The sequence below is a fragment of the Phyllostomus discolor genome, chromosome 4 (assembly GCF_004126475.2).
Source record: "Phyllostomus discolor isolate MPI-MPIP mPhyDis1 chromosome 4, mPhyDis1.pri.v3, whole genome shotgun sequence".
Taxonomy (NCBI): domain Eukaryota; kingdom Metazoa; phylum Chordata; class Mammalia; order Chiroptera; family Phyllostomidae; genus Phyllostomus; species Phyllostomus discolor.
The window spans coordinates 90,496,205-90,523,021 of record NC_040906.2 but is presented as its reverse complement, the minus strand read 5'-3'; the positions used below and the strand labels follow the sequence as shown (position 1 = coordinate 90,523,021).

Here is a 26,817-nt window from a genome sequence, read left to right as displayed (position 1 = left end):
ATTTTATTTTTTAAATCAAGATTTTATAAAATTCAGCATATAGATACTGTATACACTTTGTTAAATTATATCTAAATATTTTATTTTATTTGGAGTGATTGTAAATGCCATTGTGTTTTAATTTTTATTTCCACATTTGCCAGTAGTATATAGAAATGTGACTGAATATGAACATGAGAACAGACATACTTGCCTTCTTCCCAATCTTAGGAGAAAAGTATTGTCTCACCATTAAGTGTCATATTAGTTTTAGATATTTTGTAGATGATTTGAAAAATAGTTTTTATTTATTTTAGAGTATTTTATTTATTTATTTTTAGAGAGAGGGGAAGGAAGGAAGGAAGGAAGAGAGGAAGAGAAACACCCAAGTGAGAGAGAAACATCCATCAGTTGCCTCTGGCACATGCCATGTCCGAGGACCAAACCTGAAACCTAGGCATGTGCCCTGACCAGGCATCAAATGGGTGACCTTTCACTTTATGGGGTGACGCCCAAGCAACTGAGACACACTGGTCAGCATGATGCTTCTCTTTTTTAAACTGAGGAAGTTCTTCTCTATTTCTAGTTTTCTGAGAGTTTTATTATGACTTTGTTATGTGAGAGTTACAGTCATGAATTATAAGAGCTTTATTGTAAATTAGATTTTGTCCCACTGCTTTCATGCTTTTTCCCACTGCTCAAAACAGTTCTTGAACTCATAGATCACTCATCATGAAATGGGCAAAATGCTTTTTCTGTATCAATTAGATGATTGTGTAATTTTTCTTCTTTATTCTGTTGATATGTTGGATAATATTGACTTATTTTTGGATATTGAACCATCCTTGCATTTCTGGAAATCGCATTTAGTCATGATATATACATCCTTTTTATACATTGCTTGAAATATTAGTAAACATGTAGTTTAGTAATATTTCATTGAGAATTTTTGTATCCAATTTTATGAGACATATTGATTTTTTTTGTACTGTCTCTGTCTTGTTTTCCTGTCAGGGTAATCCTGACCTCATAAAATGAGTTAGGAAGAATTCTCTGCTCTTCTCTTACCAACAGGATATTGTGTAAAGTGGGTGCTAATTCTTCATTAAAGGTTTGTCAAGATAATCCAATAAAATCATCTGGGTCTGGTTGTTTCTTTTTCAGGTGCTTTTAATTACAAATTAAATTCACTTAATGATGATAGATATTCATGTTATCTATTTCATATTGACTGAATTTTGGTGGCCTATGTTTCTGATAAATTGGCCCATTTCTTCTAAGTTGTAAACATAAAGTTAGCAATTTCCTTATTTTCTTCTTAAAGACTGTAGGATCTGTAGTAATATCCTGTTTTATTCCTTATATTGGTGATTTGTGTCTTTTTTTATAAACTTTTTGTCAGTCTTACTAGGGGCTTATTAATTTTATTGATATTATTCAAAGAACCAGAATTTTGTTTGTTAATTTGTGGGGTTTTTTGTATTTCTATTTTAAATCTCATTGATTCTCTCTGATCATTATTATTTCCTTTTTCTGGTTGCTTAGGGTTTACTCTGCTTTTCTTTCCTAATTTCTTGAGATAGGAATTTATTGATTTGAGATCTTTCCTCATTTCCATCAGTTCCCTCTGGCACATGCCATGTCCAAGGACCAAACCTGAAACCTAGGCATGTGCCCTGACCAGGCATCAAATGGGTGACCTTTCACTTTATGGGGTGACGCCCAAGCAACTGAGACACACTGGTCAGCATGATGCTTCTCTTTTTTAAACTGAGGAAGTTCTGCTTAGTAATGTCAACATTTAGTGCTATAAATTTCCTCTCAGTGATGCTTTAATTGTACCCCATACAATTTGATATGTTGTATTTTCACTTTCATTCAGTCCTTTTTAAAGAATTTTATTTGAGACTTCTCATGGCCCATCTATTATTTAAATTCTTTTAAGTCTTCAAGTGTTTTGGAGATTTTCCTATTGTACACAAGGGGAGATCCAAAAAACAGAATTTATTTATAATTGTGTATTTATTCTTACATATTTAAACTTCAGTTACCTTCAAAATACTCTCCATTTGATGCAATACACCTCTCAAGATGCTTTTTCCCATTGCTCAAAACAGTTTTTGAACTTGTCAGTTTTGATGCCTTTTAGTGCTTGTGCCTTTTTTTGTTTCACCTCTTCCACATCTGCAATACATTTTTCTTTGAAGATCTTTTTCATCCAGGGCAATAAAAAAAAAGTTGCTGGTGTTTGATTGGGTGGATAGGGAGGTTGGGGCACAGCGGTCATGCTGTGTTTGGTCAGAAACTGCTAAACACTAAGTGTGGTATGGGCAGATGCAGTCATAAATCATCCATCATGAACTGGGCAAACGAGTTGAAAGTCCTGAAAAAAATTCACTGAAGCTGAATGAAGCCTCACAACAATGCCAGCTGGTATACTGATACAGATGGGTTCCTAGAACATCGCCTACCTGGGGAAGCCAGTACTACAAGGGGCCCACCTTCTAGAAGATAATTCCAGGGGTTTTTTTTTGGGGGGGGCCTCATGTATGTTATTGGTTTCTATTTTGGTTCCATTGTCAGAGAACATATGCTATACAACATGTATGACTTTATATATTTTACATTTGTTGAGGTTTGTTTTATGACTCAGAATATGGACTGAGTGAATATCCCACACAACACGAAAAGAGTATGTATACTGCTGTTGTGTGGAGTATTACACTATCAGTGTAAATAAGCTCTGGTTACTGTATGGTGTCCTTCAATTCTTCTATACTTTTGCTGATTGTTCCGTCAAAGACTGAGAGTAAAGTATTCAAGTCCCCAATTATGATGGTGGATTTATCTATGCATATTTCTCCTTTCACTTACATCAACTTTTGCCTCATGTAAGTGGAAGCTGTATTTTTTTTGTTTCTTGTAGATAGTATATAGTTGGATTATGCTTTTAAAACCACTTTGCCAATATCTACTATCAATAACCTCTCTTAGTTTTTCTTCATCTCTTTATTTCCCATTCTTAACAGACATTTTCATTGAATATGAAATTCATAGTTGATAATTCATTTCTTTCAGCACAGGAAAAATGAAACTGCCATTTAATTTTCATGGTTTCAAATGAAAAATCTGCTATCACTCAAGTTGGTATGCCTTTATAGTTAATGTGCCATTTTTATCTTGGTTGCTTTCAAGAGTTTCCCTTTTTATTTAGATTTTTAATTTTTTGTATCTAGATTTTTCTTTCAGAATTTTACTTGTGATGTCTCTCAATATTGATTTCTTTGCATCTTATCATCCTTGGGTTTTCCTAACTTCTTAAATTTGTAGGTTTATGTCTTTCATTAAATTTGAGAAATTTTTAGCCACCACTATTTCTCTGAATATTTTTTCAACCTCACACTCTTTCTGAGACTTCAATGATATCAATATAATGTGTTTTGTTATTGATGCACAAGTCTCAGGGTGGGGGTTTTTTGGTCAAATTTTTTCAGATTAGGCAATTTTTATTATTTTGTGATTTTATTATCACACAATTGAGCCCATCTAATGAGATTTCAATTTTTTCAGTGTTTTTAAGTTCTATAATTTTTATTTGAATTTTTAATATCTTATTTTCTGTGAGATTAAATTTTTTAAATTTGTTTCAAGAGTATTTAAATTGATCATTAAAACATTTTTGTTATGGCTGCTTCAAGATCCTTATCGAATAATTTCTATATCTGTGTCATCATAATACTGACATCTGTTGATTGTCTTTTCTCATACAAGTTGTAATTCTCTGTTTTCTGTTCTCAGACTTTCCATTGCTTTTTAAATATTTTATTTATTTTTAGCAAGAGGAGAAGGGAAGGAGAAAGAAAGGAAGAGAAACATCAATGTGTGACTGCCTCTCATGTACCCACCACTGGGAACCCTACTTGCAACCCAAGCATGTGCCCTGACTCTGAATTGAACTGATGATCCTTTGGTTCCCAGGCCCATACTCAATCCACTGAGCCACACCATCAGGGGCATATTTTCCATTGTATAATAAACATTATGTATAGTAAATCAGGAGACTCTGGATCCTATTTAAGTTTCTATTTTAATATGCAGTTATAGGTTTATTACACAGATTCTGGCCTACTTTTGTGGGCTGTGGTTCCAAAAAAAATTTAGTTTTCAGAGCACTGACAGCTATTTTGGTCTGTTTTAGTCACCTGATGCTATTGGAATTCTTGCTCCAGCTGGTGCTGCCTGCAGAGGTAGAAGACACTTCTCCAAACTGCCCAGTGCTACTAGATGAGGAATGGGAGATATCACGTCCAAGGGCAGAGACTACTTCCCTGGTCTTGCTCACTAGCAGCCCGGTGCTTGAGGGCAGAGGCGGGAATGCCTCTGCTTGACTTCTACTAGTGATACAAAAGAAGAGGAATGAACCCACCAAACTAGCTTCTGCCACTGGAGGAAGGGTTGGGAAGTGGCAGGCCTGGGAACCCTAGAGTTTGTATGCAGCCTTTTTCTTCATTGAGAGCTTTTATAAAATTGAAATTTTATTTCTCTCTCAAGCTATGTTTCCCTGGTGCATCAGACAATAGAGTTGTCAAATTTCTGAAAACTGCTTCCCTAGAATCTTCATCCAAACTCTTACTATAGTTTATTTCAGGGAAGCTCATTCTTGTTCCTCTGAGCTTCTCTCTCTCTCTCTCTCTCTCTCTCTCTCTCTCTCTCTCTCTCTCTCTCTCTCTCCATCTCTATCTCTCTCTGTCTCTCTCTCATCAAGCAACAATTTCTCATGGAAAAATCCATGAATAGATCCAATCTAGAATAGATATTCCTTTGCAGTTCCTTCTATCCTGTAAGAGATAAAATGATCAGCATAGAGGGTATAAAATGTATCACATCCTCTGCTTTATACAGATCGAGTTAGATAATGCCCACTGATTCAAAATTACCAGTTTCTAAAATATCTTGCCTCTATGCCAAGTGATATGTCTGACAGAAAAAAACATTCTGGGGTTCAGTGAACATCCATAAACTACTCCTATCATTCTACCAAATCTGTTTTTTCTCTCATTATCCTTACTCAAATGCCTTCCACTATGCTCCTACTGTCTAGTTTGAACATATCTATTATCTTCCATAATGGCCCTCAACTTACCTTCTGCCTCTAACTTACCTTCAGGTCTGTGTCTCTGAAGCAGTTTATTTTTTCATTCCCATCCCATATTATGTTTCCATCAAGTTTAGTTCTATCTATAAATTATATTCACCACCCACCATCTTCTGTGAAATGTAGTTTCTCTTGTGTGTTACCCATCCCCACCATGATTGTTTTATGGATACCTGAAGCCCTAACTTGCATTCCCACATTCTTCCAATACTTCTAAACTGACAGAGGTCAACTCCACACATGCTCAGCACCCAAACATCTGCAACCATTCATTCATCCCTTCATGTATTCAGTCATTGTCTTTGCAGCACATACTGTGTGCCAGATACCATGCTGGTACTGGAATATAGCCCAGAAGCCTTCAGGATACTTGGGGAGACTAAGAGATAAAAGGACAGTGCAGAGCGATTGGTGCCATAGTGATGTGGGGAAGTATATCAGGGTCCCATGAAGCTCAGGGGAATGAGAGAATGTATCTTGGAGCAGAAGCTCCATGGTGCTCCCACAGGATAAGTAGGAATTAGTCATGCCATAGAAAGGAGGAAGGGCTGTATATTCAGAAGAGATACATTGCCCAAAGCAAGAAAGCTGTAACCATGAGTGATCTGGCCTGACAGTGGGTTAGCTTTTGTGTGGAGATGTTACAGGAGGTGTGGCCCCAGGAGAACTGGTTGCCAGGAGGGCTTCATGTACTAGGCAGGGAGCTGTCTGTACTGAGAGAACTGAGCAGCCCCATAGGGCTGAGGCAGGGGAGTGACTTAGCCAGGTTGTGTTCCAGGAATTGACCACTATCAATGGAGCCTGGACAGTTGTGTGGGCCTCTATAGGGAGATACAGAGCAGGGACACTCTGTGCTATATTGAGCATAACCAAGTGCAACTAACAAAATCTACCCAATGAAAAAAACCCACTCTTCTTGGCACTGCCAGAACCATCTCTAGACCACCATGCTTCAGTGATGATTAAACAGTACTCCTGGTCTTCAGATAGCTGGAAAGTATGTAAGCAGCATAACATAGGCCTCACAGGTGATGGAAAAGACCCAAGGTCATACACCACTATTGCAATAGTCAACTGAAAACCCACCCTCACCTAACTCTAAAGAAAACAGTGCTCACAACACTCCTTCTGTCCCCTGGGTTGCTCACTGTTAATCTCTTTTCCCCTCAGGTCTGCCCTGGGGCTCATATCAACTGCATTTTCCCAGAGTCAGAACTCAGTGTAGGCTAGTGAGGTGACTGCAGGCCTGGGAATCAGATGTACCTAGGGTCAGGAGCTCACTGTGTCACCTTTCCAGAACCCCAGGTCTGCCCTCTGTAGGATGGGATGATTACACCTATCTCACATCATTGCTGCAGGCATTAGAGATGATGTTGGTCAATTGCTGGAGCAGGGCAGGTGCTCAGTAACATGAGTGATGGGTCTTCCATTGGCCAGGCCCCTGCCTTGGGATACCTCTAGATAGGGAGACAGCTGGCCTGGGGAAAAGACTGAAGTTGGAGCCATTGCACCTTCTTTTGTAACACCCCAGACAGGGGACAGCTCATCAATAGGGAAATATTTGCATGAATTATAGCTTTTGTTTTTAAGGACTATTAGGCAGCTGTTAAAAAAGACTTACTAAATCTTTATCTACAAAGAAAACTAGAGGACTGTCCATAGAAAATCATTCATTGCAAAAAGCAATGTGCTATATTATATGTAATATGATATCACTTATGTAAAATTAAAAGAAAAAACAAGTGTATGTGAAAGTGTATGGGTATTAAGTTTCTGAGAGTAAGGGGGGTTGTGGGTAGAAGCAAGGGCCATACCCCAGAATGCTGACAAAGCTCACCTCCTCAGTTAGAACCTCAGGGGGGTTGAGGGAAAATCATTAACTCTTGTTATACTGTCAATGTTGTTTAATTACATTAAGAATTTTTTAACTGTTATAATTTCAAAATCTAAAGACAAAGAAAACAAAGGCCTGGACGTGAATTTCAGATCTGCATTTTATAACCTAATATGTTTTTCAACTTCTCCAAACCTTGCTCTTTGTGTATAAAATGGCAACAATCATCCTCTTTTCAGAGTTTTGAAACAAACACATCAATGTACTAATTCACCTGGTAAACACCTACCCAGAGCCCCCTGTGGCCAGGCCCTGTGCTGGGGCTCTGACAGTGATACCTGTTTGAAGGACCACCCTCTTCCAGCTGTGAAATGTGGCACAGGGGTTTGTTTGCCTGGCCACACAAATGAATGCCCACAGTGGCACTTCTTGTGCTGTGGCAAGCAGGAGGATTGGGGGGAGATTTGGGGGGAGTGGGCCTTTGGTGTCTTCTCCACACAACTTCACAGGGAGCCCTCTGCACTTACACAGGGAACTCCAGCCCAAGTTGGGGAACCTGTGCTCCACTCTTGACAGCAGCCACCTTCTTGTTGGTTGTGTTTCAGATCCAAAGCCTAAAAAGAGAAATGGGCTGAAGTGCTTCATGGTTACGGTGGTCATCTACCTGATTCTGCTCTCTGCCGGTGCTGGGTTGCTGGTGATAAAAGGTGAAGCAGCCTTGGTTCCTCTGGGAGTGACTGACAGAGCTCCAGCTGAGTGGAGAGCCCTGGGGCTGCTGCTGCCACCTGCTGGGAGAGAGCTCTCAGTCCCTTAGTTCATGGATGGAGGCAGAAGGAGGAAAGTGAGAAGAGAGAAGTGTAGGCTGCGTTTTGTGTGTGTGTGTGTGTGTGTGTGTGTGTGTGTGTGTGAAAGAGAGACAGAGAACACACGTGAGCCTGTATGAATCCAAAGCAGTGAAATGCAATGATTTCACACAGGTGTGCCATCAGCATCTTACATCAAGGATTTCCAGCCTCTGAGTTGGAAGGGGCTTTATCGGTGTTCATTTTAACATGGCTTTACTCTTCAAAGTGTTCCCACTCCTAATCTTAAGGTCATAAAGCAATTCCATCAGAAGACACTGAATTTACTCAAGAACATCGTGTGCCCAGCTGTCATAAATACATGTCACATGCATATCAAGGTCACATGAATAAGTCAGACCAGCACATTAGTTGTTATGCATTCGTGTCCAGAATATGCACAAGGATCTTCACTGCATGAAGATTAAAGGTTGATTGTGATGCCATGGGTACACAAGGGGATGTTCTGTGAACATTTAGTGTTGCCTCAGTGTGGAGCACACATGTGCAAGACAGAGAAAAGCTCTGTGCTCATGCTAGGTCTTCACAGCATATGAAATGTATTTATGCATTCAGGGCCTACAGGAGGTATGCACCAATGACACAAAAATGCCAGGAATGTGCTCAAATGCCTCATTTAAGGAGGTCCTAAAAGAATGCTGTGGGTCTGGGTGGGGTATCCAGTTCTTAATCTGCAGGAGCAGCTCAGGTCCCTGGAGATTTACCTTGGCAATGGAACACTGATCGAAGAGGACAGCCCATCCTTCGCCTTACTCTGGTCAGAGCACACCCCTCACCTGGCTGCAGGTGCGCGGAGCCTGCAAGTCCTGCAGGCGCAGCTCAGCCAGGTCCACACCAAACAGGAGCACCTGCTGCAGCAAGTGGACAACTTCACTCGGAACCCAGGTTTGGCCCTCTCCTCTCCAGATTGGGACTCTTCAGAGGAGGACAAGGAAGTACAAGCTATTTGTTCATAGCAAGAGGGTCTTTGGGCCTGAAACTCCTTCCCTGGCAAGGGGGTCCTCCAAAACTCTGGCTTGGCATGAAAATTTGAAGTCCAAGACAAGGAATAAGAGTCATATGGGGTGGACACGAAGTTACAGGTCCCATGGGTTGCAGACAGGGCTATAAGAAAGTGGGGCCAGGAACATAAGAACCTAAGGCCTTGTCCAAACAGAGTGTGACCTCAAGAGCCAGGGACTGGAGCAACTAGCTCAAGGTCAAGTCCAAGTCACAAAGCCTTCAGACCAATCCAGAATACTTAGGAGGTTGGGTAAGACCCATAACCTGTGGCAATTCCCAGGGTTTCACCTGTACAGACAGCTAATACTGGCCCATTGCTGGTAGGCAAGGCAATGTGGGAACTGTGGAGGGGAAATATCAGCTGGACCTAAAGGAGAAACATTGCGGCTTAGATGGTAGGGCTGCAGACAGGAGAAAAGGGAGCCAAAAGGGTCCTCCTTCCCTCTGTCCCCTCCAGGACTTATACCCACCACTCTGTAAGGTTGGCCTAGAAGGGAAAGGACTAACTTAGGCAAAATCAGCTCCTAGCTGTGACCTGGTTATTGCAGGGTTTACACCACTGCATAGAGCCTGGGGTCATTGCTCTGACCCCCGTGTCTTGGGTGAACTGGGGCTTAGGAGGGTAAGCCTATGGCCAGGGGCCTGTGCCCATAGGATCATGTGTTGTACACAGATGCCATGAAGGGCTGCTGCCTCCACAGCAGCACAGATGAGAGCCAAGTTGGGATGTGAGGCTAGGGGACAGTGTGGCAGGTAGGCAGAGTCCAGGCTCAGGTGCTGGGCACAGGAAGTATTACTCTTTCAATTGAGAGGTGAAGGAGGAGCTAGTGCTGATCAGCATGAGGACCCTTCCTCTAACCTGAGGCATTTTCCCAGCTGGTTTCACCCCACAGTCTCTGACAGTGTGGGGGGCTCTCCAGGGTCCCACACTTCTGGGACTCCCAGAGATATACAGGTGTAGAGCTCTCAGGTGTAGAGCACTAGTTACAACTAAACACCTGGCCCTTTCTAAGGACTCGTTCCTGGAAAATGTCCAGGTACTTGGCTCCTGTTGTCCCGTGCCCCTCAGGTCCCCCCAGTTTCCCCCAGCCCCCCTACAATCTACCTCTGTTGCCCACCTGGGAGGCACTAACTCAGCACCAAGCTGGGAGCTCTGGGTGGTGCCACCACAGCCCAGCCTGCAACCCATTCTCCTTTCCTTTCAGAGCTCTTCCGGATCAAAGGTGAACGAGGCACTCCAGGTGGGTTCATTTCCACTCTGACCCATTCTGTCCTCTCCACAACCTTCACCATGGTCCCCTTGGCCTGTGCCTTTCAGGTCCTCCACACTTGACCCCAACTTACCTTCCATGGGTCCCCCCTAAACTCCCTGTTCTTCACCTGGATTCTCCTCTTGATCCCCTGACCATGTTTGCACACCCACTATCTGGGCTTTTAAGCTGCTCCTTGCCTGAGATGGGAAGTGGCTCCTACCTCAACTCATCCCCCAAATCTAGCCACTTCTAAGATGGGCCCCAGTGCATCCCCTCAGCTGGCCTCTCCTCTCAGAATCCCAGCTGCCAGTATAGGTCACTTTCTTTGTTTCTCATAAGTGCTCTTTCCAGGTGCCTATTACCTGACACTTAACACTCCGCACCCATCTGGCAGTGGTCACCGTAATGACACGGGGAGGGACAGTGTGTAAGGTCAGACTGATCTGAGTCTAGTTGTAGGTCTGCCACTCACTAGCTGTATGACTTTGGGCCAGTTACTTAATTTTTCCAGAACATTGGCTGCTCACCTGTGTAGAAAATAATGGAGGAAATTATCCTTCCATCACAGAGTTGCTGTAAGATTCAAGTGAGGTGATGTGAAAAAAATATCTGCCAATAACAAGTGCCCTCTGAGGACAAAGCCTGTGGCTTAGTTTCCTTTTCTTTCTACCTCAACACACACATTTTGTTGCACATACATGCACATACTTCGCTGGCACTCTATTCCAGTCCATTAGTTCAGTCTTGAAATTTCGTCTTGAAAATAAATGTACGTGACATTCTTGGGGCAGAACTTTGTGGTCTCATAATTTTTCAAGTATGGCCCAGATCACACTACTGACCAGTGGGACATTGAGTAAGTCTTGCAAGTGCCAGGAATCTAGGCTTGGATGACTGGCAGACTGGAGCACAAACCCTAGCTCTGCCTTTCAGGAGCCAGGAGGCCTTGAACAAGTTGGTTCCCACTTCTGAGCTTTATGTCCTACCCTATAAGATAGGGGCAATGGTAGGACCTCCAGAACTGATGTCAAGATAAAATGATAAATGGGAAAGTGCTTAGTCCAGTGCCCAGTTCAGAGTGATTTCTCAATAATGTTCTTGTTACTGTGATTATTATTTGCTTCATTATTGTTGTTCTTGAGAAGATTAAATGAGCTGATACTTAGAGAGTCCCCAGCCTGAAGAATGTTGGCCCTTGCACTGTAAGGAGATGCTGTTTCAAAACCTCAATCACTTTAGTGGGCAGAATCAATGCTTAAACTCTTTCTCAACTCAGTGAGTTTAGTCTGACCTTTAATATCTGCTCTATCACCTGCTCCAGGCAGTGGTCCAGGACCAAGCAAGGAGTCCACTTTCTCCCACATCAGGGTGGGAACAGGCTCCCTCTGGTCCCTCTCTGTCTCTCTATGAGCACATGTATGTATATACATTTATAACCTTCAGACACTATCTCTCTGTGGTTCTCACTCAGTCTCTGACAACTTATTCTATCTGTCTTTCTCTTTCTCTTCTGAAGCCAGAAACTGGAGGCAGGAATTAGTAATTTCAGCAGCCTGGTCTACAGATCTGCCTCAGGACTCACTTGCTTCCCTGGAAGGCTGTAGCCTCTCTCCCCTCCCCCATCCTGCTTTGCCTAGTCAGGGCTCCACAAAGGGACATTTTGCTGGAAAACCTAATGGAGATCAGTAGGCTGGCCAGAGAGGACAGCAGGGTGCAGAGCTCAGAAGCTGGTGTTTTCATCCTGAAGAAGCCTGCTTGCAAAGCTGCACACTGGCCCAAGCTTCCTAAAACACAGTTGGGGAAAGTGGGAGAGGGAGCCATTACACCTAAGTCAAGCTTTGGGGAAGTGTAGTGTAGAGCCCATCTGTGCCTCAGTTCCCATCTTTTGTATGTCCCAAACGTTTTTCTTTCTTCCCAACAAATATTTATTGAAAGCCTCTTAAGGATGAGGCACTGACCAGGCAGTGAATCCACACATTAGAAGTCACACAGGACACCTGCCCCTAGGGACCTTCCTGTTTAGGCAGGAGATCAACTTGGAGAATAATTTGGTAGCAGCCCTGGCTACTGCTCTGAAAGGGGGACAATTCCCTGGGTTAAAAGAACATAGATGGGACCTGACTTCCACAGGTGCTAAGTAAGGCTCCAGAGCCACCTTTTAGCTAAGACCTGAGGGTAAGAGAAAGTTACAATGAAGCATGGGTCCCAGACAGCAAGAATCCCAAGTGTAAGGCTCTTAGGTGGAAAGGGAGTTTGGTGAGTAAAGGAATGCTGAGAATGACAATTCATGAGTCCAGAGTGCAAGAGCAGGGGAAATGTAGGTGGGAGGTAGGCTTGAGGAGTAGCAGGGACTAGGCAAACCTGGGGGTGGGGCCAGCCCCACTAGTTAACTGAAGGTACATTTTATCTGTTCTTTTGATAACTTCTCACACTAATGCTGAGTGGCTGTTGCTACCATCCCTATTTCACAGATGAGGAAAGTGAGGGTCAGAGGTATGTTGACTTGCTCAAGCTGAGCCAGGTAAGATTGCAAGAGCTGAGCTGGACTCCACAGTGGACCTGGGACAGTCTGTACAGCCTGTGGTGAAAGAGAGCTGCCTGAGGGGCACAATATTCTAGGGCACTTCTGAAGTGTCAGGGGCAGGAGCCTCCAGACTTGGTCTACTAGGATGAGGAACAGCTCTGCTGAGGTATTTTCTGTGTCCTGGGTCTCTGGCATTCTCGCCTCCTCCTTTTGGTAGTAAGTAGAGGAAACCCCTTTTACTGGGTTTCTACCATGTCCCACAACCTCATCAAGTCCCCTGAGGATCCTGTGAGGAGGGTGCTGCTATTCCCATGTGCAGAGGAGAGTGATGCTAGGCCAAGGGAAGGCCCTCACCCAGGTCACAGCAGGGGAGCCAGCTCTCAAACCCTGAACTGATCCTCACCAGACTCTTTCCTGAGACCCTGCGATGAAGTGAGGTATTGTAGTCCCCAGTTCTACTTCCTTCCCTCTGGACCCCAGTATTGTATATATAAAATGGATCTCATAGCATTACAGGTTCCACACACTGGACTGCAATTCTACTCTGAGATACACTCAGGCCTCCACATCCACGGTTCTGTATCCGTAGATTCAACCAACCACAGATTGAAAATATTTGAATAAAAATTCCAAAACGTAGATCCCTAAAGAATGCAGTACAATCATTTATGTAGCATTTGCATTATATTAGGTATTATAAGTACTCTAGAGATGATTTAAAATACATGAAAGGGTGAGTATAGGTTATATGCAAATACTATGCCATTTTATATAACAGACTTGAGCATCTGTGAATTTCAGTATCCATGGGGGTCCTGGAACCAATCCCTTGTGGATACCAAGGGATGACTGTAGAAGCTTTCCCACCATGATTCCCTGGCATGTGTACAGGCTTTGCTGTTGGGAGACCCAGAATCTGCTGACCTCTCTCCAAATATGTCACCTTAGGCAATGCTCATGGCTCTCAGAAGGCCATTCTTCTCTGTGGTGATGTGGGGATTTGCTGTGTTCTGAATGTGTCCCTCTGAAATTCATGTATCGAAATTCTAATGCCCAAGGTGGTGGCATTAGGAGGTGGGGCCTATGGAAGGTGATTAGGTCCTGAGAATGGAGCCTTTATGAATGAGATTAGAGCAGTTGTAAAAGAGGCCCCACAGAGCACCCTAGTTCCTTCCACCACGTGAGGACACAGCAGGAAGTCAGCAGGCTGCAAACCGGAAGAGGCCTTCACTAGAACCCAATCATGCCGGCACCTTGGTCTTGCACTTTCACACTTCAGAACTGTGAGAAGTAAATTTCTGTTGTTTGTAAGCCACCCAGTCTGTGGTATATTGTTACAGCAGCCAGAATGGACTGAGACAGGACAAGGAGCCCTGTCCTGCCCATCTGAATCATTGTGAGACTTGAGTCTGTGAAATAGAGAGGCCCTTGGAAAGACAGAGAACTGCAGAGGAATGGCAACAGTCATAGGTGCCATTTGTCCAGAGCGCAGCATGTTTCCACATGGTTTCCCTGTGATCACCTCAGGACAGCCCTGTGTAAGTGGTGCGTCAACACCATTGTACTGACAAGAAAGGTGAGGCTCAAAACAGGGAAGTGACTTGCACAAGGTCATTCTGCTACTACTGGGACCCAGGTCTGTCTGACTCAGTCCCCGTCAGAAGATGTCATCTATATAATTGTGTCTTGCCTGCTAGGCCATGCACTTCTTACAGAAAGCAGCTCTGTCTTTTTTTTTCCTTTTTCTTCCTTCCACACAGTTTGGCTGGTCCTGAGTGCTCAGTGACAGTTTGTTGAATGAACAATGACACTGAATGGCATTGTGAACACACCTGGTTGGTTGGCTTATTGGTGTTTCTGCTCCTCTTCCTCATGTCTTCTAGGTCAAAAGGGTCTTGACGTTCTTGGCTGAGAAGAAGGATCAGGAGGTCAAAGGGAACCATGGAGCTGCTGATACTCCCCACTTGTCTACAGGCACCATAATCCTTTCTCCTCCTTGTTCTGGCTGTATTCTGAATCTCTTTTCCTTTCCAGGCCCCCCAGGACTCCGAGGCCCACCAGGAATCAAGGGAGAGACAGGTAAGTGGGGGCCAGTGTGTGTGCTGGCACTCCCAGCAGGCTTTTTCAGAGGGGCTGCAGAGGGTTACAGACACAGACCCACTCCAAACACTCAGCAGGGTCTCTGTGTGAGGCTGGCTCAGTGTGACATCCTAAATGGGCTGGGAATGCTGAGAAGCACCCTGCATTGCAGAGAAAGTACCTAGATGGGGCTGGAGGGGTTTGGATGCTTCAGTCTCCTCTCAGGGATCAGGGATCCAAGTCTGTGAGCATCACTGGGGAGAGTCAAGATCACTGGTGCAGCAGGAACTCTAGAATCTGACATATCTGCCTCCACCATGGACTAGGTCTGTGACCTTGGGAATATTCTCTCACCTTTCTGAACCTCAGTTTTCTAATGTATAAAATGGGGATAAGTGTGCTTCAGAGGGTCACACGGGGAGAAGCATGATGAAAAGCCCATGACTGTGACTATCTTTTAGTATGTAGCCTAAACCCACCCAGCTGCCTTACAAATCACCATAGCATGGCTGGAACAGAGAATCTGGGGAGCTTGACTGCACCTCCCTGCAGAAGGAGGGAGACTAAAATATCAAAGGCCATGACCCTTACAGTCCAGTCCACTCTCTGCTTAGACTCTCCAACCTCTGGGTCCCTGGAGGTGCTGAGGCCACTGAGATGTACAGATGCCAAGACAGTGAGACATTGCTAGAGAAAGAGCTGGAAGAGAGGATTTACAAGGATGGGCAAGTAAACAAACCAACAGTGACTAGGTCTCCAGGCCACTGGGGTAGAAAGAAACCATTGCCAGTTATGGAGGGGAAACTTGTTAGCAAATAAAAATCTTTTTGGAGAAACTAATTTTGGGGAGGAATTTAATAGAAGAGATCCCAAAGAGTCTCTCATTCTAAGCCTCCAGCAAGGGTTTTTCCAAGGAGGTTTTCAGTGGTGAAGATAGGCAAGTAAACAATAAGGGGAGAATTTATTATGCAGCAAGGGACCCACACAGACACCTGCACACCCATGCTGTCACACACGCATGTCCATGGGCTTCTGTGTGTGTATGTGTGTGGGAGAGAGAGAATGAGATCTCTGCAGGGTGCTTTAGCAGGGAAGCTGCCCATAGCAGGGAGTCTAGAATGTTTGCTGATTGAAGAACTGAGACCACAGAGTGACTGAGATCTTCTTCCCCCGTGCCCACCCCCACAGGCCTCCAAGGACCCAAGGGTGCTCCAGGGAAGCAAGGAGACACAGGTGACTTGTGATTCTTCTGCTTGGGATCAATGATGCACTGGCTCAGGCACTAAGTCTGTTGTCCCCAGCATTTCGTCCCCTCAGCTCCTCCCCAGCCCCAGAGCATTAATGCCTCCTACAGTCCTCTTGAGTCTTACTGTACCACCTCAAGATTACCCAAGAGATGAGTTAACACACCCCTAGACTTTTTCTGGGGACTCCTTACTTTTCTCCCCAGAATGCCTCCTGCCTATCACATAGCAAGCCCACCCCCAGGAGGATTCTGGGAGCCCACCTCACTGACCATTCCCTTCACAGGCAACCCAGGACCTCAGGGAGAGAAAGGCAGCAAAGGCGATGGGGGTCTCATTGGCCAGAAAGGGGAAACTGGTGTTAAGGGAGACAAAGGAGACCGGGGTTTTCCAGGTAAGAGCTTTGCTGGTGTTCACCGGGAGACCTGGGGGGCTGGTCTCCCACTCTGAGCAACCATGTCTGTTCAGCACCCACAGAGGATAGGGCAATCCTTAGCCTACCAGCATCCCTGGATTGTAGATGTGGTTCCTTCCATCCAGGTGAGCAAAGGACAGGAATGTGAAAGCTAAGAGCAATATGAGAGAGGGGCAACAATGTCACACCAAGCATAACAGGTGGCAACTGGTGAGATAGGCAGGGCTAGGAAGTAGCAGAAAAAGAAAGTGAGACACCAGAGGTGGGCCAGGGGAAGGAGGGAAACCTGCATGGCAGTGAAGGCAAGGGGCTCATTCCAGACAGCCCCTCTCCTTTATGGCAGGTGCAGTACTTCTCATGCTAAGGGCCATGGGTAAGAACTACTTTCAGTATTTGTTCAAAATTCAGGTTGGACCCAACAGTATGTTTTAGAGGCCCTGGATGATTCTGACCCTGGAGGTCTAGTAGACAGCTCTGAGAAGCACTCCCCTAGGGGCACTGGCCATGACTGAGCACATCATGCTCTTTGTCACTTGACCTCTTTGTGGGCCTCTCAGGGTGGATCTGGGATGCAGCAGGGGGAATGAGGGCTGCAGAGCTTTCTGGGCTGGTTGCCGTCTCTGCTCTGAGCTTGTCCACCAGCATGACTAGGCACATAACTTAGCCTGCTGAGAATTGATGTCCTCATTTCAGAAAAGAATGATAATTAAATTAAAATAATAATTAAATTGTGTATACCACAGAGGGCAGTTATAAAGGTTAGAGGTCATATTTTCAAATTCTGCCACATGGTTGACACTAAATAAATGACTGTCGTTATTAATAGTAGTATTAGTGATCCTGTAAAGTAGGAAGGGAAGGATTTCAGTTCCAAGATCAGGCAGACCTGGGTTAGACCTGGGTCTAATACGACTCACTAGCTGTGTGACCTTGGACAAATAACTTAACCTCTCTGAGCCTCAATTTACTCACCTAAAAGAGGAGGATATTAATAGTAACCTTTAATGAGGATTAATTACAACAGGAGTATGAGACACAGAAGAAGTGTGATACTGTCACTACAAATGGAAATTATTTACATATAAGAAACTAGGTACACTTGCCTTCAGGAAAAGAACCCTTAGCAGGGAACTCTCAGCCATCTTCAAATATTAGAAAGGCACTTGTGGAAGAAAAAATAGACTTGCTGTAGTGGTGCCCAGTAGATGAATGAGCACCAATAGGCAAAAGTTTCAGGAGAACCAATTCTGTCATGGTGAGGGAGGAAGAACAAGGTAAGACTTGGGGCCGTCCCATGGTGAAATGGGCAGATGACGGCCTTAAGGAGCAGCCTGCCACTGGAGAAGGGAAGAATAGGTACAGAATTCTCTTGGGTGGGACTGGGGTTGGTGGGGGGGTCCTTGCATTAGGCAGATGGTTGGACAGTTGACCTGTAAGGATGGTTTCCAAAGTAGCAGTCTGAGTTCTCTTTGCAATAGGAAAGGGAGGACCAAACTTTTCTCAGGGTGGTTCTGCCAGCCTCAAGGAAGGGGACAATAGCCAGGCCTTCACCCTCCAGCCCTTTCCTATGGGTGTTTTCCATCTACACTCACACACTGCCCCATAAGAGGGCATTGAGCCCACACGCAGTTGCAGCCTGGGAGCACTGTGGCTGGTGAGAGGAAATGCAACAGACTCAGTTCCTCAGAAATCAGGACGCTGATCTCCCCCTCCTCTTTCTAAGTCTCCTCTTCCAGGATCTCAAGCTCTCTCTTACCCACTGCTTGCCAAACCAAGTATGACCCACCCTGGTACTACTGAGGTTTTCCACTCTTCGTCCCAGCAGATGGGTAATGCTAGAGTGGTGAAGTTCCAGGAGTCATGCTCCATCTTTAGCTGTGATTTAGAAGTTCTGAAATCAGACACAGCTGTAATTGCTCAGTTGGTGCCAGAGTGGTCTTTTCACTGATACTGTTCTGCTCCCAAGGTTGTCCCCTTTGATGGAGATATGGAAGTCATAGAAATACAGACTCAGGCCCAGGTCATACTCAAGAAACTTTGTACAGCCAGGAATGATGGGCCTGGCTGGCCCAGAGCAGTGGGACACCAACAAATTCCTTCCAGGAAAATAATTTCTAGTCCCTCTAATAAGAGACATTTGTTCCTTCTGTCACAGTGAACACTCTGAATGACAAAAACTGCCTTCTTGCTGTTTGCACCTAGGCTGTTGTAAGAGATCTCAACTCTAAACAAGTTCTTGAGAGTTGTTTTGTCTTCCACCAAGAACTAATCATTCTTTGTATATCCAAAGCATCTTCAAGAATCTGATTTCCAAACCTTACCGCTAACATCCCTCAAAGCTTATACCCATATAGGTTTGTACGACAGTTGTTCCTCTTCAGTCCATTTTGTCTCCTTTCTTGATTCACTGGAGAGAAAGCTGGTGGCCTTCTGAGTCCTCTCCAGTTCTGATATCACATTAATGGAATTCTATCCCAACAAGCCATCCCCAGGGCCCAAGGGAGTTGCTCTGGGTGGGTCTTTGCAGCTTCCTGAATATCAGCCATCCCATGGGTTACTGATGAGCAGGTCTGCATGGTGCAGCTGGCAAGGGCCAAGCAGCCTGCTCACAAACCAAAAGCACACTTTGGGAAGGGGTTGGTGAGTCCTGCCTTGTGAGGAGCTGCCCTCAGTTGATATGTGCCAATCAGTGGCAGAAAATGGGAGGGAGCAAAGGAGAATCAAGGAGTGGATAGGCTGGGACAAGTGCTGATGACACGGGGTAAATGTGAACCCTTTGTCACAAGGAAAGCCTGTGGCCAAACAGCTGACAGGAAAATGAACTGCCACATCTTTCTCCCCATCGATGCTCAAATTTTCTATTCTCAGCATTTTGTGTCTGCTTTCTGAAATATTCAGATTTCAGTTTGGGAGACTTAAAAAAATAATTCCCCAAATAAGCTGGGCAGCGCAGGTTGAGTCTGGGCTGTGGTCCCTCCCAAGTGGACCCAAGTGCTGACCTGGGCCCTGAGAACCTGGCTTCCAGACCTTCCACTGTCAATCAGCCAGGCCAGGTCACCTTGTCAATTTTTCGAGTTTATGTCTTTGGGGCAAAGAGGTATGCTTCTTGAGGGCAGCTATCATCTCTTTGAGTGGGACAAGTCAGAGTGAGACCTGGTGCCCAGGTTTGCCCTCATGTCATGCCTGACTATGACTTCTTGGTTTTTTAGGAAGCAAAGGGGATATGGGCATGAAAGGAGACATGGGGATCATGGGACCCCCTGGAGCCCAGGGGAGTAAAGGCGACTCAGGGAAACCAGGCCCTCCAGGTAAGAGGCTGTGTGGGCAGGTCCACTGGCTTGTAGGTATTCCTCCTCCCCCCCCCCCCCCCCCGGAAAGCTGAGCTAGAGGCAAAATAATTCCTAAAAGTCCTTCTTAATTTTAGGTGTGGCTGGCATTCCTGGAATCAAAGGAGATCAAGGTAAGAACTGTAGGAATCTGTACCCAGTTCCTACTCTTTCTGGACAAAGTCAAGCCCAAGACCTGACTCTCCTATCTTGTATTTCATTGCAGTATTAACCTAGAGTATCTGGGGTTTCTAAAACCTGGCCCCTCCTAAGAGTAACAAAGCAGCATGCTTAAATGATATTCCTCTTTAGAGCTTCACCCCACTCTGCCATCCAGGGTTGGAGCTGGGCATTTGCAACCCAGGGCTCCTAGTAAGTTCACAAGACCCAAACTGCAGCAGTGAGTGGAAAAAAGTAATAAATTGCTGAGACTGTATTCTCTCCCCTTTTGCCTCTGTTAGGGCTACTTCTAAACCTGCCCAGGGAACATATGAGGTGTTAGGATATACTAGTCTCACTGCTGAGAACAGATGTATGTTGAGGGGATGGCAGCTGGGCCCTCTGCCAACCATCCCAGCCTTGCAGTCATGACTTAATTTTCAGGACCGCCTGGAGCAGAAGGTCTCCGGGGCCCTCAGGGTATGGCAGGATCCCCAGGTGCCAAGGGTGAGCCTGGCATTGCTGGCACCCCTGGGCTAACAGGTGAGGAGGTCCTTCATCCTGTGGTGGGTTTGGGGAGTGGTATCTGAAGATCCATCTACCCAACTCTTACGCCCACTGTGGTATCTCTTGTATAGGACCACCAGGGAGACCTGGGAGTCCAGGAGCGGAAGGTGTGAAAGGAAGCAAGGGAGATACAGGTAACAAAGGGTGTAGGCTGAGTGTGTGGGTAGGTTTGTTGGGTATCATAGATGAACAGGAAAGAGGACCAGCTAGCTCCCTGTGGATCCACTAGAAGGTGGCAGAGGGTATCCCATGCTCTGCCCCCTGAAGGTCCTAAGGCTGTTCTTCCTCTGCCCAGGATTTCCTAAAGGCCTTGAATGTCATGACCAAACCTCCAACATCAAAGAGGAGAGCAGGGCACCTCAGCCACACTGTCTGCTTGTTCTGCCTTCCAACTGTGGGCATAGTTTTCACTCTTTTCTGCTGATTTGGGATTCAGGCAGGGAGTATCAAGAAATCCCTTTTTGCACATTCTTTCATGGTTCTCAGGCTGGGAGGAGTGACCCACAGCAAATGAACTCACAGAGACCTGCTTCTAAACCATTGCACCAGCTTTGCCTAAGGTATAAATTGTCATGTCAGTTTTGTCTGTGTTATAAACCATTGTGCCAACTTGGCCTGGATACTGAAACCAAAATACCAATGCAGTCTACTTTATAAATCACTACACCAATTTTATCTACGTCACTATGCAAGTCAGGGTACCTGCAATGTTCTAGAAACTCTGGGCCACCGTGTTAGGTGCTGGGTCCCCGTGATGCATAAGACCTAGATCCATTCTTCAGCCATACAGATTGGAGCAGGAGATAAACAGACTTTTAACGCACCATGTCAGGCACACTTTGATGTAGGCATTTGCATGGGGAACTGTTGCCCACAATTTAGAAAGCCAGGTGCAGGTGTGAGGGCAGTTTGAGGCTTTGGGAAAGGGCTGCATCTCTTCCCAAGATGTCTATGGGCAGTCTGCTGCAGTCCCCATCTCTGCCAGAGCAAAGCTCATGCTGGTTTTAGCAAACCTGGATGGCCTCACCCCAGAGTCATGCTATGAACCTGCACCAGAGGCAAGACCTCTCAGTTTTAATTGATCAAGTGTTTGACTGATTAATTAAACAAATGGGACTTAACCCTGTTAATGTGTCAGGTTAGCAGGCACCGGAGACTGGTGGGGGTGGTGAAAGGCAGACTGATGCAGGGGTGGTGTAAGAGCTTGAGCTGAGTCTTGGAGGATAAGTGAAGCCTGGACATGTGCAGGAGGGGAAGGGAAGTCTAGAGAGAGGGAACAGAGCAGGTAAAGTCATGGAAGTGTGAGAATGGGCTCTGTAGGGTGCTGTTCCTGGCACCTAGTTGGTGTCTAAATTTGGTAAGGGGGGAGTCAGGAGCTCTGGTCAGAGGAGTAGGTGAAGCCACCTCCTGGCCAGCTTTGACATCTGAGGTTTTATGGAATGTTGTCAGGAGCCATGGCACGGACAGCTCCTGCACTCACTGTTCTCCCCATCCATCCAGTCTTGGAGCTGATTTCTTTTTCACAGATAGTGTGTCAGTAGAAGCAGGGGCTCTGCTACCTAATGCCACCTGAAGGCTACCAGCAAGGTCTCACCTTTCAGAAAAACTCCATCTGGGTGTGGTGGTCAGGTGGCCCTGACTTCTCAGCTCCCTCTTCTGATCTTATACTGCCCTCTTTTCTGGAGATCTTAGGGTATCTGACTTTGGGAACTGAGGATGTCTTACCCCTGAGGTTTCCGTTTGGCTTCATGAATATGATAGCTTTCCTCCCTCAGTCATAAACAAAGAGTATACCTTTTCCTCCACCTCCCACATCCCCTCCTGCTAGACTAAGCAAAAATATTTGCAGTTAAACATGATTTTACCCAAAACGTTTCTGTGCCCACTCCCCAAGCCCTAGTCTTTGTTTCCTGCTGTCTGAGAGCAGAGTATCTTGCCCTGCAGTCTGCATCCTTGGAGGGTTTGCATAATGAGAGCAGCGTCTGACAGTGAGCATCTCTACAACAAATAGTGGACTGAGTAGTCTTGGGAGTTCTGTTTCACAGTAAGAGGTGTGGGCCAGGGTTCAAATCTGAGTAAAGGTTCAAATCCAGGCTTGGCCTATATACAAAGCTTGGGCTTTATCCATCACACTTTGTCATGCCGTCTTCCTCCCCAAGCAGCCTGAAGTGTCCCCTTTTCCAATCAGGACATGCTGATGAGTGACACTTCTCCCCCTATTCCAGTCCAAAAGGATTGGTGGAAGTTGCAGCAGCTTTTTCCACTGTTAGGAGAAAACCAGAAACTCTCAGACTCTGTTATGGCTCTTCCTTATTTACCCCACCCCCATTTTAGCATTCAGTCTGGGGATTATTTTCACTCCATCATCGAGTCCTTGTCTGTTTGCTGAACACCTTTACATGCATCTCCATCAATAAGACCCAGTGGTAAATGCCAACCAGGCAAATTCTAAGAGTAATTCCTTAATTCCCACTGCCCAAGTAAACATGGTGAATTACATTTTTATTTTGAAGCATGTGATAATTACAACTTATGTAAATTTGCATAACTTTCCCACACAAATCCAAATGCTTGTCTTGAACAGGTAGCTGATGGTCTACATGGACATCTCAGAAAGGAATTCCTATAGAGAGTACCACAATCTGGCCCATCATAGCCAGATCTATAAATCATCCTGAAGTAAAAGATTAATGAACTTTGGGAGAGGTTAGATTTTTGGAGTGTGGAAGAAGGAAGGCTGGGGGCTGAGTGCTGGAGAGAGCTCATCATGGAGATAATGCATATTTTTTAGTGTCAGGACCCTGGTATTCCTCAAACCAGAGGTCCTGTGCTTTTTGCCCAGTTTTGATTGTATGAAGCCAGTTTTTCAAATGGATGTTTTTCCATTTTGTAAATAAAATAATTAATAATTAATCTTTCAAGTGGATATCTAACTGCATTGGATAAAAAGAGAAATTACAGGGCCTTGGCTTGGCCTGGGTAACAGCTAGCTTTCAATATTGTGCATTAATAATAAAAACAAGGGGCTCTGTTTATTATCAGCAATGCCTCTAGGCCAGACACTGTGCTTGGGATGCTATTCCCATGATCTTAGTTCATCTACCCACACACTTGAGTTTCATCATCCCTCCTACCATATAACCAAGGAAGCAAAGTCTCCCAGAGGGTACACGCTTTCCTCAGGATCTTACAGTTAATACACATGGAATCCAGGAGTTAATCTCAAAGTCTTATTCCAAATTTGTACTTTTCCAGACTTTGTTGTATAGAATAACATAGAGTATAGGACTCAAGATAAATCAGAATCACCTGTACCTCTTATCCCACAGTAGAAGAGTAAATCCTGGCTTAGTCACCAACTATCTCTGCTTTCACAGTTATTAACCACACTCCAACCCATTCTGGTGAAATATTTCCTCTTGGTCCCACCTCTTGAGAAAAAGGTGGCAACTCAGATGAGAGGTGGTGACGAGAAAAGTTCTTCCATTCTGTTGGAAAGATAAACTGCTTAGCTTATTAAGTATTATCACCCAGTAGAACTTTCTCTAATGGTAATTTCCTTTACCATTCATAAAACAAGGTTTTACCAAACCCCCAAAACTAGTTTTTCTCACTTTTGATCTTTTAAATAATTGTAAAATCACTAAAAAATTTTTTTTGCAAAAAAAAATCCCACAACAAAATGAATTTTATCTCAAAACTTTGTAAAGTTCATTTGGAAATGAGGAAAGGCTCACTTCAACTTGTAATAATGGCATTTCTCTATTTCTACCTCATGGAATGATATTAGCAGCAACTTAAACATTTAAGCTCCAAAACACTGATCTAATCAGAAATTCTGCAACTCAACAGCCTTCAAATCTAACATATAGCAAGAACTTAAATTTTCTATGTATTTTTATTGTCCTCTTGAGGCAAACCCAATGTGCAAAATAACTTGAAATCTATTTTTTCATCTGTAATGGTTTACTTTACCAGATAAGCAACAAAAAATAATTCATAATAGCAATAAAGCCCTATATTGTGAATTTAATTTCTCAGTTAATTCCATTCCCCATATCTAACTACTGAGCCCAAGAATGTATTAAATTCTATCAAGTCATATTATTAAATTGTCACTTATGAATTTTTCCCTTGTTTTTCTCTGAGTTTCTTAAAGGTATTTGCAGAAGCCTGTGTGCCTCCCATTTTTAAGTCTGCTACACACCCTCTTACTTTTTGACAAACAGCTCAATTTGTCAGTTATTAAATTAATCCTAAATTTGCCGGGCTGCACTCAGCCTGTATATCAAAATGTTATTTAAGGAAGTTTCCTAATTTCCATACTGGAAATTTCTGTATTCAGGAGACCTGTACCTCAACTTAGACTTGCCACTGACTAGTTTGGTACCAGTGGGTCAGTACTTGACCTCCCTGGGCCTCAGTTTCCTCCTCTATGAGGTGTGAGGAAAAGTCTAGAATAACATGTGGATCTTGCCAGCTCAGCAGCACTCTGGGTTTGAAATAGGCAATTTTCCCGTGAGCAGGAACATTCTAAGATTTTAGGCAGAAAACTAAGCAATAGGAAGGCATGTGCTTTCTAATGAAACTATTTTGGAGAAAGAAATATCTTCCCTGAGTAAAAACCTTGCAAATAAATATGTTGGGCCCACTCAGCTTATAAATTTGTGATACCCAAGTAAACCCAATTTGCTTGTGGTTGAGAGGAAAACCCAATGTTCATTGACTTTCTAGTATAGTTTTGTATACACACCTAGATCCTATTTTTCAACCATTTTCTCTCTCCCTGGTCCAATCAGGATGCTGCCTTGATTTATAGTGAAGTAATTACTAGCCCTTTGATCAAATGCAAGGCATAGGCACTCAGAGAACATCCTCTAGAGTCCGATGAGGCTTAGAGAGAAATCAAACAAAACTCAATTTCAATTTCCTCCACTCGAAGTGGGGAGTTTTGAAGACAAAATCACCACCCATTATGCACACACACACGCACATATCAGAGGGCATTTTATCAAGGGCCAGTGGTTCTGGGAGCACTCAGACATGGGAGGGTCTGGGACTTCCTCAGAGACTGGAACACTGCCCACAGGAACTAGTACCTGGACCATCAGTATCAGCATCACCTGGAAACTTATTAGAAATGCAGAATCTCAGATCCTGTCCTAGATCCACCCACTGAATTGGCTACTCTGGATGGGGCTTAGCATTGTTGCTTTTTTAAACAAACCCTGTACAGGTGATCCTGAGGCACACTCCAGTGTCACTACTTCTTGAGAAGAAAGAAATGGCCCACAGCCAGCTAGGCACATCTTCAGAACCAGGTGAACAGCCTTACTGAAACTCCATGAAGCAGTGAGCTGGCAGCTACAGGGCCTAAAGGGAGGCCTAACCTGAGATCCAACCACGATTTCCCCTTAGACAGTCCTGTCATGTCTTTTTCCTCCTCTGTAATGAGGGAAATTGCCCTGCCTTTGCAGCACAGCTGAGAGATGAATCAAGGAAGTATAGGTAAAGTCCTTAGCACAGTGTCTGGCACAGTGCAAGCAGCAGCAGACACTGAGTCCCCGGGCCAGGAGGTGAGAAGCTGGGAGGAAAGGTATGAGAAACAAAGTAGGGAGGGTCAGGCCAAAGGGATCAGGGGCCTAATGAATAAGGGTTTTCCTATGGCTCCGGTCTGTACAGGGTGTTTGTTGATCAGTGCTTTGGAGACAGCTAGAGAAGGTAGTTCTTTGGGGGTGAGGGGAACAATAAACGGAGATCATAGTACCTGGAGTACCTGAACCTGGCTTCTATGGACAGGATCTTCAGGTAGAGATTTCTGCAAAATGGTGCTCTCTAGAATATAGACAGAGAGGGCCAAGAGTCTAGACATGGAGCATTTTTAAATTTAATAATAACCAAGGACATGTTTCTGAATGTCTTCACCTTCTTCATCTTGACACATGCAATTCAGATGCAGGTAAGCAAAAAGAAAACATCTGCCACCTCTCCTGGGTGACCTCAGGTCAACAGCAAACAGGGGCCATCTGGGAAGCAAATGAGGAGCTCATGCAGGGCTTCAGCCCCAGAGGAGGAAAGGGAGTCTCAGGGAGGAGGACACCTTGTTCAAGGTCACAGAGATGGACACAAGCTCAGGGCATCTGACTTTAGCCACTTTGCTGCCTTGGGAGGAAGTGTGCCATGAGTGGGCAAGGCCAGAGAAGGCTTCACAGTCTATGACATTGGACATTTTAGCAGGTTTTACAGGCTTGATTGGAGTTCTCCAGGGGACCAAAGAAGCGAAACATTTTACACAAAGATACCAGAGCACAAAGAAATGGCCTGGGTGAATGGGGACTGCCAAGTGTCAGGCCTGTAAGATACCTCCAGCTCCTAGAAGAAGCTCTGAGCCTGAGTCTTGTCTCCATCCCTCAAATG

General features: G+C 44.7%; 1 protein-coding gene across 1 annotated transcript in view; it reads left to right on the top strand.

Moving 5' to 3' along the window:
- The window catches only part of MARCO (macrophage receptor with collagenous structure), a 37,221-nt gene that overhangs the window by 5,231 nt on the left and 5,173 nt on the right, over nucleotides 1-26,817 (top strand). Inside the window, exons 2-11 of the mRNA XM_036023629.1 lie at nucleotides 7,574-7,675; nucleotides 8,495-8,716; nucleotides 10,039-10,074; nucleotides 14,645-14,689; nucleotides 15,878-15,922; nucleotides 16,220-16,327; nucleotides 19,558-19,656; nucleotides 19,773-19,808; nucleotides 20,278-20,376; nucleotides 20,472-20,534. Of these exons, the coding sequence (XP_035879522.1) occupies nucleotides 7,574-7,675; nucleotides 8,495-8,716; nucleotides 10,039-10,074; nucleotides 14,645-14,689; nucleotides 15,878-15,922; nucleotides 16,220-16,327; nucleotides 19,558-19,656; nucleotides 19,773-19,808; nucleotides 20,278-20,376; nucleotides 20,472-20,534 (855 nt within the window). The remainder of the gene's footprint in view (nucleotides 1-7,573; nucleotides 7,676-8,494; nucleotides 8,717-10,038; nucleotides 10,075-14,644; nucleotides 14,690-15,877; nucleotides 15,923-16,219; nucleotides 16,328-19,557; nucleotides 19,657-19,772; nucleotides 19,809-20,277; nucleotides 20,377-20,471; nucleotides 20,535-26,817) is intronic.